Raw genomic sequence first — 14171 nt, forward strand, 5'->3', positions numbered from 1 at the left:
AACAGGAATTACAGCAATGGTTGAGGCCAGTTTTGCCAGGTTCTGCATTATGCCTTGATGTACAGACATCACCTTCTCCACATGGTCAGAGAGTTATCAAATTTCAACAGAAATTGAGAGTACTTTTCACTTGTAAAATGGGCTACCAGGACAATTTTGTTTGCGAGGAGTTAGCAAACGGAGTGTAGTCATGATCACATTGCTGTTGTTAAGTAGAGTTGGAAAGATATTCAAAGATTAGACCTTCCAATCAATAACTTAAAAGTGAATTGGCATTTTTCAATCAGGCCTCTTTCCAAATATAATACAGACAACAAACTACAACTGACCAACAAACTACAACTGACCAACACCCCCCCCCCCCCCACCCCCACCCAAGTACAACCAGAAGGAGTTCATCGATGTGTGACGTGAGTTTGGTTGCACTACAAGCAAAATAAATAAAAAGTTTGACATTTTATTAAAATTTATTGGATTAAAAAAAAATTCCAAAATTATATAAAAGTTTATTTTTCCGATATTAGTGGTGTAGTACAACCCAAAGGGAGTTCATTGATGTGTGATGTGAGTTTGGTTGCACTACAAGATAGAATTAAAAAGTTATTGAGATTTTATTCAAATTTATTACAATAAAAATCACTTCTGAAATTATGTAATCATATCTTTTCCAGTATAAGTGCTGGAGTACAACCAGAAAGAGCTCACTGATGTGTGATGTGAGTCTGGTGGTACTACAAACCATAAATTGGTGTTATTGAGTTTTTAGTATTTCCTTCGGCGTGGTAATTTGTTGACTGTAACTGAGCTCCGATCTCGCAGCCAGCTGCATGTCAATGTATCAATGTATCAATATCAATAGATCAATGTAATTCGTATTATTTTGGGGAAAAAATGGTTTTGGTTGGTTGTAGTTTGCTGTCTGTATTGCAATGTTTGGAAAGAGGTGTCATTTGGTTTCAAACGGTGATTCGCTTTGGAGTTACTGATTCTGGAAGGCCTTTGATTATCTTTCCAACTTTACTCGGCAGAGAGTGACAGCATTAGGAGGAACACTGTTTAAACAGTCAGTCCCATAACAACACATGGAGGATATTATTATTATTATTACCTTTACATGAGGGTGGTAACTTCAGTTTACAAACCAGCTAAGCAGAAGATATTAATGGTTCAGTTCATGCCAGAGAACCACGTCTTTGGCTGTCCCACGATAAAGGCATGTTAATGTGGAACGAATAAAATTGTCTGGTGTGAAACGGTGGATGATTCTCACTTCTTGCCCGCAATCAGCAGAAAGGTGAGTCACGATTGACATCTTTAAATGGTGTTGACGGAGGTTGATGAATAAATTGTCACAATCAGCGTAGAGAAAAAATTATTTTCCTGCTACACACCCTTGTAAATAACGTAATGGCCCAACTGCAGTAATTATTTCAGGCAGGAGCATAAAGGGCCATTACTCTGTCATAACACTAGAGAGAACTATGCTAAAGAACCGCAGATTCCAAGATCATCATTTCAAACAAGTTTAGTTGGATGTGCCACCACTTTTCCAAGGTCTGGAAGAAGGCCCAAACTGTCACCCTCAGATCAGAGGAAATTCCTTATGATCAGAAACAACCCTAGAACCACCATGGCTCAGGCCTGCCATGAACTAGAAACTGCTGGAATACCAGCATCACTGAAGTGAATTTTACATCACCATGGACGAAAGGGTGCCAAACAAGAAAAGTCCCTGCTCCAAAATCGAAGCCTTCAAGCTAGATTGAAATCTGCAGCTGCCCACATGGACAAGACAAACATCTTCTGGAGAAAAGTTCGATGGTCAGACAAGACAAAGACTGAGGCATTTGGCCACAATGACAAGAGATATGTTTGGCTTTCAAACATAAGAACAAAGGAACATTTAACCAAATATTGTTAGTACAAATATAAGTGTTTATTACTTTAAGTGGATTTAAGTGAATAAATGTATATCTTTGAGCCTGTATGTACAGTTTTGACCCAGTGTGGATTAAAGAAGATTCAAAATAAGTTACAACTTGTGCACCCACTTGTTTTTTAGAGTCAGTAATGGTGTAAGTTGTACAATCTTTCCATCTTGGCAAAAGAACAGTTCAAAGATATCATTAAAAGCCCAAAAATACCATGACGTTCATGCCCATGATAAATGTAAGTTTAAAACCATGTTACACAGGTTAAACGTTTTCTGTCGGTTGGCTCATCATGTTTGGCCGTTATTACCCTAAGCGAAGGTCCATGTTTTCTGAGTGCACCCTCTAACCATTACTTTTGTTTTATAAGTTTAGTATTTTATCACACATACAGTTGTGCTCAAACATTTACATACTCTGGCAGAATTTGTGATTTTTTTGGCCATTTTTCAGAGAATATGAATGACACACAAAAACCTTTTTTTCACTCATGGTTAGTGGTTGTGTGAAGTAATGCAATGAAGACACGCACATCAAAAATACGTAAAAAGGCGTGCATGATCAGAAAAAATTATACCAAAGATAGAGACCGAATGATCCGCACAGCCACAGCGCTCCGATACAGAAAAATCTTTATTTAACGAGAACGTTCGGTTTATTTAACGAAAACTTTTGTTAAATAAAGCTTTTTCTGTATCGGAGTGCTGTGGCTGTATGGATCATTCGGCCTCTATCATTAGTGGTTGTGTGAAGCCATTTATTGTCAAACAACTGTGTTTACTCATTTGAAATCATAATGAGAACAGAAACTACCCAAATTACCCTGATCAAAAGTTTACATATCCCAGTTCTTAATACCATGTATTATCCCCTTTAACATCAATGACAGCTTGGAGTCTTTTGTGGTAGTTGTGGAAAGCTGCCCATTCTTCTTGGCAAAAAGCCTCCAGTTCCTGTAAATTTGGGGGCTGTTTGAGATCTCCCCAGAGTGGCTCAATGATATTGAGGTCAGGAGACTGAGATGGCCACTCCAGAACCTTCACTTTATTCTGCTGTAGCCAATGACAGGTTGACTTGGCCTTGTGTTTTGGAATGTTGTCATAATGGAACGTCCAAGTACGTCCCATACGCAGCTTCTGGGTTGGTGAGTGCACATTTTCTTCCAGTCTTTTCTGATAACATGCTGCATTCATCCTGCCATCAATTTTGATGAAGTTTCCTGTGCCTTTGTAGCTCATACATCCCTAAAACATCAGCGATCTACCCCATGCCTTACAGTAGGAAGGGTGTACCTTTCATCATAGGCCTTGTTGACCTATCCTTGACTCCTCTCCTAATGTAATGTTTATGGTTGTGGCCAAAAATTTCAATTTTGGTCTCATCACTCCAAATGACTTTGTTCTCTATGCTGTTTGGCGTATTTTAAACAGGATACTTTGTGGCATGTGCGTAGTAATGGCTTTCTTCTGGCAACTCAACCATGTTGCCCATTTTTCTTTCTTGAAACAGCCACAACACTTTTTTTTCAGAAAGTCCTGTATTTCAGCTGAAGTTATTTGTGGGTTTTTCTTTGCACCCCGAACAATTTTCCTGGATGAAATTTTTCTTGGTCGACCTGACCATGGTTTGGTTCCAACAGAATCCCTCATTTTCCACTTTTTAATTAGAGTTTGAACACTGCTGATTAGCATCCTTAGGTCCTTGGATATATTTCTGGAACCCTTTTCTGTTTTATACAGTTCATTTACCTTTTCTTTGACAATTATTTTATTTTTCCTATGACTCAGAAACCAAAACGTCAATGTAGCACAGGATGAAAGACGCAAGGGTCTGTCAGGAGCTCAGAAACTCACTGACCTTTGATACACACATGCTGATTATCAGAAAACAGATCACAGGTGAGGATGGTTACCTTTTGCAGCCATTCAAACATGTTTGTGTCAACTTGTGTGCATGTCATCAGATCAAATTGCCGGGGTATGTAAACTTTTGATCGAGCCATTTGATTAGTTTCTGTCATTACAATTTAAAAAGCGTAAATACAATAAATGACAATATAATGACAATAAATGGCTTCACTACCCACTAACCATTAGTGAAAAAAAGTTTTGTGTTATTCATATTCTCTGACAAATGGGCAAAAAAAAAATAAGCCAGGGTATGTAAACATTTGAGCATAACTGTACTTTGGTTGAAGAAACCATGCACAGTTTATAATTAATATAACTTTTATAAGCTTTTATTTAGAAAAAGGATTCATATTACATGTAACCTGTGATATTTTGTTTGTTCTGTCTTTGCAATGTTATGGTTGTAAGGTAAATATTTTATTCATTTTCTAATTATGTGTCAATAATATGTGTAATTTACTAGAGAAGTGCTTAAGGTCAGGTCAGCTAACATGTGTTTTACATTTGTGTTGCCACATCTCTGTGGGATGACAACTCAGCACCACCCACACTTTGAAACACAGCTTGCACCCACACGTGGTTTCAAGCTAGGTTAATGTTTTTATAGTGGCTACAGCGCTAATTCCACCACAAAGTGCTATGCGGAAAGAATTACACAGGAATCCATAAACCATTCCTCACTACTTCCTTCTTTCTTTCACTGTCTGTGCTCAATAGTGTAAGTAAATGTTAAACATCTTTAGCTCACGTTTCTCACACACCCATTAAATGAGTGACTTCTTTTAAATTATTTGTTTCAGTCTGACCTATGCACTCCAGTCTGGCAGGGTCGTAGTCTTGGCCAGTCTTACAGTAACACTCATAGCTGCCCAGAGTATCCAGACAGAAGCCTCCTTTGCACACCTCCTGACCAAACAATGTGCATTCATCTGCATCTGCAAACAGGCACAGAAAGGAAACAAATGTAAATGAAGCTCTCTAATAAGCTCACGATATTTTGATGGCTGCAAATCTTTTGTAGTGAAAGACCTGAATTGACTGGTCAACCTCTGTAGTGAACAGCCCAGTAGATCGGTTTATACACACAGTGCACCCACAAAGTATTCACAGCACTTCACTTTTCCACATTTTGTTATGTTACAACCTTATTCCAAAATAGAGTAAATTCAGCACAATGTGAATGTTCTTGAGTGGCCCAGCCAGAGCCCAGACCTGAATCCGAATGAACATCTCTGGAGAGATCTGATAATGTCTGTGCACCGACGTGGTGGGCTGAAACCCGAAGCAGTAGGAGACCAATGCAGACTCACAGGCATGGTTGGTTTAGATGAATAAAATGCTTTATCTTGAAACCAGGCATTGGGTTCATTACACAGGTAGTCAGACATGGAAGCAGAGGTATCAGATATAGTACAGGCTGGGACGTGGTCCATAAACCAGGCAGGGTTCGTTCACACGGCATCAAGGTATAAAGCAGGCAAAACAAACGCAGAGTAAAAATGCAGGCGGAGTTCAGTATACGGCAAGGCGGAGGTCGGAGCACAAAAGTAAGGTCAAAACAGACAAGAGCAAACTGGACAAGAACAAGAGGCAAGAAAGTGAACAAAGTCACCAATCGGGCAGTGAGCGGTGGAACTGTGAGGGTTTTAAAGAGGAGCAAACTAATTAGGTTGATGTGAAGCAGGTGTGTGGAAGGTTCTGGAAAGAGGTGTGGTTAAGTGAACAAAGAAGAGAGAAGAAAGGCAAGAGAGTGCAGGAGGGCAAAACAAAAACGGTGCAAAGCAGATAAGTAAGTGACAGAAAAACTAACTGAATAACGTGATGTGTTCTAGACAAACCATAATGCGTGAGCAAAATAAAAAGGGGCAGAACTAAAGCCACGTTCACACCGGGCGCGACGCGAGTGATAGCAGCGACAGTTTGCCATGTAATCCCTATGGAAGGAGGCGTTGTGGCACCAAGCCACACAGCGCGACGCGATGGATGCGAATAAAGCGAAGCGAGTGAAGCGATTTTGAGCGATTGGCGTGTTTGTGGCGCGATACTGCGTTGCGTTGCCCTCCTCCCCAAGATGAAAAATCTGAAATTTTTCGTCTTGTTGCGCCGCGATGACCAATCAGGGACTGGATATGTAGTGACGTGGAGATGTCTGGAGTTTGACTGAGTTGGATGTGAACATGTCCTGTCTCTGGTAGCCAGCCTGTGAGCAGGACTTATGTCCCTTTTGTCCTTTACTGGACAATTATGACAGAGTTTAGGGGAAGAGCGAGTTGCAGCCCTGCAGCAGGGGGAGTGGAGTCATTACTTTACCACGTGCGTGCGCGAGCGAATCGTCCGTGAAGATTATTTTATTAATTAACTACACAGATGTATAGTAAAACAAATGGTGACTGGTTTCTAAACACAATTATGACAGAGTTTTTTTGGGGAAGAGCGAGCTGCAGCCCTGCAGCAGGGGGAGTGGAGTTTTTCTTTTCTTCACGTGCGCAAGCGAGTGAATCATCCGTGAAAATTATTTTATTTATTAACTGCACAGATGTATAATAAAACAAATGGTGACTGGTTTCTAAACACAATTATGACAGAGTTTTTGGGGGGAGAGCGAGGAGCAGCCCCACAGCAGGGGCAGCTGAGGTTTTTTTTTTACGTGCGCGTGCAAGCGAATCATCCGTGAAGATTATTTTATTTATTAACTACACAGATGTATAATAAAACAAATGGTGACTGGTTTCTAAACACAATTATAACTGAGTTTTTGTGGGAAGAGCAAACAGCAGCCCCGCAGCCGGGGCAGCGGAGTTTTTTTGTTTACATGTGCGCACGTGAATGGGACAGGAGGTCCTCAAACTGGGTCCTGCAGAGGCGGAAGGACCGCTGAAAGTGGCCGTCATCCAGACGCAGTTCCTGCAGCAAATAATGATACTCCCCAAATTGGGAACGTCTCATGACCAAGGTTGGGTAGGATTACTTTGAAATGTAATCCAAAAGTAATCAGATTACAAGTAATCCAAATGCATGTACATACATACATGTAATCCACATGTATTCTTTCAAAGTAATCTTACCCAACCTTGCTCATGACGTTTGTCAGCTTTCCACACCAACTCGGTCCGTGTGATCAAGGTCCGTCATGTTAACTTGACTGACAACCGGAGCTGGCGAGCGGAATGGAAGCTCCTCCTATTTGATGATGCACTGGGGCGAATTTTCACAGCGAAAGCAGAGCAACACACCGGGCGATGGTGCCGCGTCTGTCGCGTGGCCCACAATTTGTGACATCTGGTCATGCCCGGTGTGAACGCGGCATAAGAAATACTGTAACTAGTCTAAAGAGGGCAAACAGACAAAACACTAACTACAAAATAAATGATAAGCAAACAAAACCAGAGGTTATAGAATAGCACAATAAATAACAAACAGAACTTAACCTTTTAAGAAACACGATAAGATAAATAACCGAAACCTGAGACTAAAGCATAAAACAATAAATGTGATAAACAGAACAAAACTAAGACTAAAACAACTAAAGGGACCAAGAGAGAAAGCAAAACAATAAACAGTAAAGTAAAACTATAAATGTGGTAAGCAAATGATACACAGAGAGTAAATCAAACAAAACCAATTAGAACCGAAGCATGACCATGAAAACATGACGTGACAAAACACAGAAGGCTCAGAGCATGTAAGATGAACAGGGTCGAGAACTACACCAGCAGGCCCTAAAGGGCCAGATCATGACAGTTTGTTTGTTTGTTTTGTAGATTTATAAAGAATCAAAGAGATCAGGCACATGTAGGAATCCTCCAACATTAACATATAATGCGCATGCACTGTTCATATTATCCATCTTCAACCAACAAACAAGTCTGTAGTTTATTTATACACTCACAAGCAGTGTTCTTACTAGCACTACCTAAACATTCCAATCCTGAAGCCATAAAGCGGCTTATCAGGATTATTCTTCACAGCATTCAGTTCGAGTTACTTTCCTCTCAGCGAGAAGAGCAGTATGACTTCACACCCAAGAAGTCAACCACTGAAAGCATCCTATGACTGCAAATCCTGACTGAAAGCAAACATGAGTATTTACAGTTCTTCTTTGCAGCCCCTATCCCCAACAGGTTGCTAGACATAATATCCAACTTATAGAGTAGGGCTGTTCATGTTATATTGTGGAAAAAATAAAAGTTGTGAGAGATTTAGAGGTCCCCCAGAGAGACGCATTTTCCTCTCCCTCTGCTGGCAAGACAGCGTCACCCTAACGGGAGAAGACTCTTATGCCGTTATTTTTCTTTTGTAGGTACATGTGATGGCTTCTAATTTCAAAAAGTGGTGGTTGATTGGTCACCCAGAGGAGAACATTACTGGAATTACTGGATTACTACATTGCTTGTTTGGGGCAATTGTTGCTTTGTGGGGGACACCTAAATAATGTCCGATAACAATAAAATTTGTCACAGATCTTTTATTTTATTAGTGGAACAAGAACAACATGTGGCCCAAAAGATTTTGTAACAATTGACATTTTGAACAGGTCTATTATACAGGATATGTAAGTGCTATGCAGAGTTGGGCAAAGAGTCCCAGTGAAACCGGTCATCCATCAGGGATGTATTCTAGCTCTTACTCTAATGCTTGCATGGACTCTGTATAGGGTACGGTTGTGGAAACCAGCAGCTTAGGTGTCTTTGTTGCAGAGGAAAGGTTTACTCACCTTGACTTCACAGCCAAAGCTCCAAACTTTGCAGAATCAATTGAGCTCTGATTGTAGCATTAAGAAGCTGAGTGATTAGGTTGAGCTTCTGGGTTTGCAATTGTCCTGGACCAAGACTAAGATCCGGGTTTACCATGAGTTGGTGGACCCAGTCATTAGAAGAGTATCTGTATGTGGTGAAAGCCTCAAACTTGTAGGGACATTCACTTATCTCAGAAGTGAACTTTCATGTCTGTGGTTCCTCGGCCATTGACATCATCAAGACACGCCTGAGAAGACCTCAACGACCACCTTTGTTCAACAACCATGAGGTCGTTGAACAAAGGTGGTTGGTGATGAATGAGGATGGTCTGGTTATCTACCTTGGTGGCTGCAATCCATGACCAGAGACATTTCCGTAGTGTGGTGGGTGCGGTGACGCGTGGCACCAACGCATGCTCACAGATCTGACCTGTCTAATTACTCTATTAACAGCACACATTTTTATAAGCTTGCAAACGTGTTTATTTAAATGTATCACAATAAAGTCCTATAAACTCTTTTAAAACACTGTGATGCTATAACCTCGAAAAACACAACAAGCAAATTTGTTTCAATATAATATTTTTCAGCAGTATTATCTCCTACTGTGCTCTGAAACATATACTGTGTACATTAAAAAGTACACTAATGCCCTGTAATTGTGTATGTACATGTACTACATGATTTAAGATTGCAGGCAAAAACTAACAGAGTATTAAACTGCAGCAGTGAAAACTCACTTTTGTAGCTGTCAGAGACATCACCTCCATACAACAAGTCTCCATTAGGGATAAAACCTCTTCCAGATGGACACATCTGGTCAAACTGATCTGAAACAGGAAAGAAATGTGATTAGTCCTGCAGAGAAGGTGGAACACTTCAGTTTTCCACCAGCTAAAACACTGATTTGAGCGAATTTGAACATTATATGAAGGCAGGCTCTTCAAAAGATTTTGGCAAAAGAATGAACACTGGGCCATGAATTGTTGAAAAGTGTAAGTGTAAGTGTGTGTGTGTGTGTGTGTGTGTGTGTGTGTGTGTGTGTGTGTGTGTGTGTGTGTGTGTGTGTGTGTGTGTGTGTGTGTGTGTGTGTGTGTGTGTGTGTGTGTGTGTGTGTGTGTGTGTGTGTGTGTGTGTGTTTGGGGGAGGGGGAATTCTTGTAATAAATAATGAAATAATTGTGCTTTTCAATTTCTAGTTGTTGTCATTTGGTACAAGTATAAATACAATTGTCCAGAACAAAGTTGAAACAGATGTGACTCATATGCATCTGAGAGAGATTCAAACAACCATTAAGGTCTATACAATGTCACTGTCTGCTTAATATGATTATGAACAGAAAACTTACAAAAGTGGTCCTTATTAAAATTTTGACAGGACAGACATAAACACCGTCATACAAAATATGAAGAAAATCCACTAAGGAAATGCCAAAGGTTTATGGATGTGCTGAGGGAGAACATGGGTGTGGTTGGTGTGACAGAGGAAGATACAGAGGACAGGGTGAGATGGAAATGATTGATCTGCTGTGGTGACCCCGAACAGGGCAGCCGAAAGAAGAAGAAGCTGTCTTGAAATCATACACGTGCAAACATATTGACTGAGGAAAATAGTCGTCTCTATGCTTCATTTTCCTAACTTCTTCCTACACTAATTCACCTGTGCCATTGACAGGACAGGGGTGGACCTCACAGTTGTCGCCCCAGCCAGCTCCCAGTGTGCAACAGCACTCCTGCAGGGTGACATGGCTGGTCAGCACACTCTCACACAGGTTCTCGTCATTCAGGTGATAGTAGCACTCCTTACGCTCCACTGAAGACACTGAAGGACAAACCAGAAGAGAAAGGAAAAAGAAGTGATTATGTGTGCAGTACAAAGTGTTTTCCACACCTAGTAAAAAAGAAAAGAAAATCAATTGCGTCTTCAGATACAAAGACATTTTAATCGGCATATGGACAGTGAGGTGGTGGAGGTAAGGTCTCTAAATCCTGAGGGAGCTTCCCTTTCAGAAGTATTTCAACAATGTGAATTTTCTTCTACCCACTGAACACATTTTGGTTGAGATTAAAAAGCATCAATATGATGACACAGTTTACATGGTCAGCTTTTATTGCCCGGCTTTTACATCTAGATGTGCTCAACAACAAAGAATTTGGCAGCTTTTGTATCAGGTTACTCAATGTTTGGATGAGCAAAAATACTGACTGACAGGTGTTGCTTGTGGGCAGCACAGTAGCTTAGTGGTTAGCACTGTTGCATCACAGCAAAAGGTCATAGATTGAATCCTGCCTGTGGCCTTTCCGTGTGGAGATTGCATGTTCTCCCCATGTTTGCTTGGGTTCCCTCGAGGTGCTTTGGCTTCCTCCCACATCCAAAGACCCGCAGGTTAGGTGGATTGGAAACTTTAAATTGTCTGTAGGTGTGCGTGTGAATGTGTTTGTTTGTGTATATGTTGTCCTGCGACAGACTGGTGTCCTATTCAGGGTGTACCCCGCCTCAAGCTTTATGACTGCTGGGGTCGACCCCCCGGTGACCCCTAATTGGAGTAAGTGGTTGAAAATGAATGAGTGAGAGGTGTTCCTTGTGACACGGGTGTGTCTCTTTAGACATGACTGGATAACATGAAATAGCTCTGAATATCTACTGCCTTGTTTCAGCTAGAATAGAACAGAACAGAACAGAATAGAACAGAATAGAATAGAATAGAACAGAACAGAATGTCTTTATTTGTCATTGTGCATGCAAGCACATTGGAATTAAAAGCACAGTCTCACCTCAGGATGCTTGTACACATAATAAATAAATACAAAAATGATACTAAAATAACTAAAATGATGCTAATAATAAAAACTCATGAATTCATAAACTCATGAATGCATAAAAAGATTACTGTACAGCAGTAATCAGTGCACAAGTGGCTCTTGCAACAAAGTTATTTTTCAGTCTGTTGGTTTTTGTTTTCAACTTCCTGTACCATCTTCCTGATGGCAGCAGTTCAAACAGATGATGTCCAGGGTGGGAGGGGTCTCTGACTATGTTTTTTGCATTCCTGAGGCAGCCACAAGTATACAATTCCTCTAGTGAAGGCAAAGGACACCCGTGGTCTTCTGGGCTGTGGTGACAACCATCTGGAGAAATTGCCTCTCTGCAACCGTGCCACTGGAAAACCACACACACAGGCAGTAAAAATCAGAATGTTCTCTACGGAGCAGCGATAGAAGGCCAACAGCAGTGTCTGTGGAAGATGGTTGTTCCTGAGAACACTGAGGAAATAGAGTCTCTGCTGTGCCTTCTTGATGGTAGCCATTGTGTTGGTGCTCCAAGTCAGGTCATCCCTCAGGTGCACTCCCAGAAACCGGAAGTCAGAGACCTTTTCCACACAGTCCCCACCAATGACCAGTCGCTGTATGTTCATTTTCCTCCTCCTATAGTCCACCATCATCTGCTTTGTTTTTGAGGTGTTCAGGATCAGGTTGTTCTCCTTGCACCATACAGACAGCCGCTGAACTTCCTCTCTATAGGCGGTCTCATCCTCACCAGAAATGAGTCCCGCCACAGTGGTGTCATCAGCAAGCTTGATGATATCGTTGCTGGGATGAGAGGGGTGTAGTCGTGGATGTAGAAGATGCAGAGCAAAGGGCTCAGCACACAGCCCTGAGGAGAGCCAGTGCTAAGGCTAATGGCCGAGGAGATGCGAGGGCCGACTCTCACCCTCTGAGAGCTGCCCATGAGGAAGTCCAGGATCCACAGCCAGATGGAGTGGGACACCTCCAGGTCCAACAACTTCGTCACCAGTCTGCTTGGAAGGATGGTATTAAACGCTGAGCTAAAGTCCACGAAGAGCAGCCTAACGTAGCTCCCCTGCTGCTCCAGGTGGGATAGAGCCATATGTAGAGCTGTAATGATGACATCCTCTGTGGACCTGCGAAGGCTGCAGAGGTTTGGCTGAAGTTAATTAGTTGTTAAAAAGAATTAGCCAAAATGAAGAGCAGAGAACTGTTTGTGGGAGAAAAGAAGCCCATTTTCCTGTTCTAAAAAGCCAGCAAGGATTCTGATTGTGGACCTCAGCTCGGCCTTCAGCACAATCATCACAGACATCCTTCACCACAAATAGATCCTGTGTGCTCAGCGCCCTTGTCTAACCATCAGTGAATGACCAACTTCCTTACTAACAGGCAACAATGTGTGAAGCTGAGAAAAAAAGACATCCACTGCTTTCTTCATCAGCACAGGTGCCCCACAGGGTTGTGTGCTCTGACCACTGCTGTTCTCTGTTTACTCAAATGACTGCACTTCCAAGGACCCCTCTGACAGAATCCTGAAGTTTGTGGATTACACAACACTTGTTGGTATCATCTGAGACATTGACGGGTTTGTAGGCAGGAGGGAGGTGGATCATCTAATTTACTGGTGCAGCTCAAATAACCTGCAGCTGAACACACTCTAAATTGTGGAGATGACCGTGGACTTCTGGACAGAGCACTTACTGATGCTTCCTCTTATCATCAAGGGTAATACTGGTGCAATGCTGTAGAGTCTCTCAAATTCCTGGGTTCCACAATTTCCCAGGATCTGAAATGGGAGACTATCACCAACACTAATGAAGAAAGTACAGCTCAGTCTGCACTTCCTGCACAAGCTCAGGAAGTTCAGACTCCCACACCACCAACTTTAGACTTTTTACAATGCTGTTTTTGATGATAGAGGTTTCTTCCTCAATATCATCAGAGGGAGTTTCTCCTTACCACTGTCGCCTGTGTACTTGCTCTAGGGGTTGGTAAGTTTAGACCTTACTTGTGTGAAGTGCCTTGAGGCAGCTTTGTTGTGATTTGGCACTACATAAAATGTAATAAATTGAAATTGAAACGGTCATTGAGTCAGTTTGTTGCACGTTCATCACCACGTAGCTTGGATCTGCACACCACGCAGGAAAAGAATAGATGTAAGTGAATTGTCAGGACAGCAGAAAAGATAGAGAGGGCTCCCCCTACCGTGTCTACAGAACCTGTACGCCTCCAGGGTCATGAAGCATTCAGGTTGACCCCTCACATAATCCTCCCCCTCAGGCAAATATCTAAGATCTTTGAGAGCTACAACCACACAGTATGAGAACAGGTCCAAATTCAAATCAAATTTCAAAATTGGACTGATATGAAAACACAGTACTTCATCATCGCTTGTGGAAATGAAGAAGGGACCAGATTTACTATGAGGGAGAATTTTAAGAGAGGATTTAAGCAATTTTCACTGAACAGAAAGAAGACAAGCCAATTAAGGGACTATATCACACACAATAATTATGTGTGGTAACAGGTTTCCTCACAGGCCATTATGAACAGTTACAAATGAGCTTTGCAGTAAACACTGCTTTACAGTACATATATTCTGTGATGCACTTGTAGTGTAGTCTCAGTCCTGTGTATACAGTAAAACTCACATATAATGGATTCAGGTGGACCAGCGAATTTTGTCCGTTATAATCGAAATCCGCTATATGTATAAAATGGACAAAATCCGCTATATGTATAAAACGGACAAAATCCGCTGTATGCATAAAGTGGACAAAATCCATTATAAATATGTAACAGATTAGTT

At 41.5% G+C, this 14171-nt stretch overlaps 1 protein-coding gene across 1 annotated transcript in view; it reads right to left on the reverse strand.

Annotated features, from left to right (window-relative positions):
- ltbp1 (latent transforming growth factor beta binding protein 1) overlaps positions 1-14171 on the reverse strand; it is a 440667-nt gene that overhangs the window by 25385 nt on the left and 401111 nt on the right. The window contains 3 exon segments of the mRNA XM_034184166.1: positions 4648-4776; positions 9317-9406; positions 10236-10397. Coding sequence (XP_034040057.1) covers positions 4648-4776; positions 9317-9406; positions 10236-10397 — 381 coding nt within the window.

Source organism: Thalassophryne amazonica, chromosome 13 (assembly GCF_902500255.1).
Source record: "Thalassophryne amazonica chromosome 13, fThaAma1.1, whole genome shotgun sequence".
NCBI classification, from domain to species: domain Eukaryota; kingdom Metazoa; phylum Chordata; class Actinopteri; order Batrachoidiformes; family Batrachoididae; genus Thalassophryne; species Thalassophryne amazonica.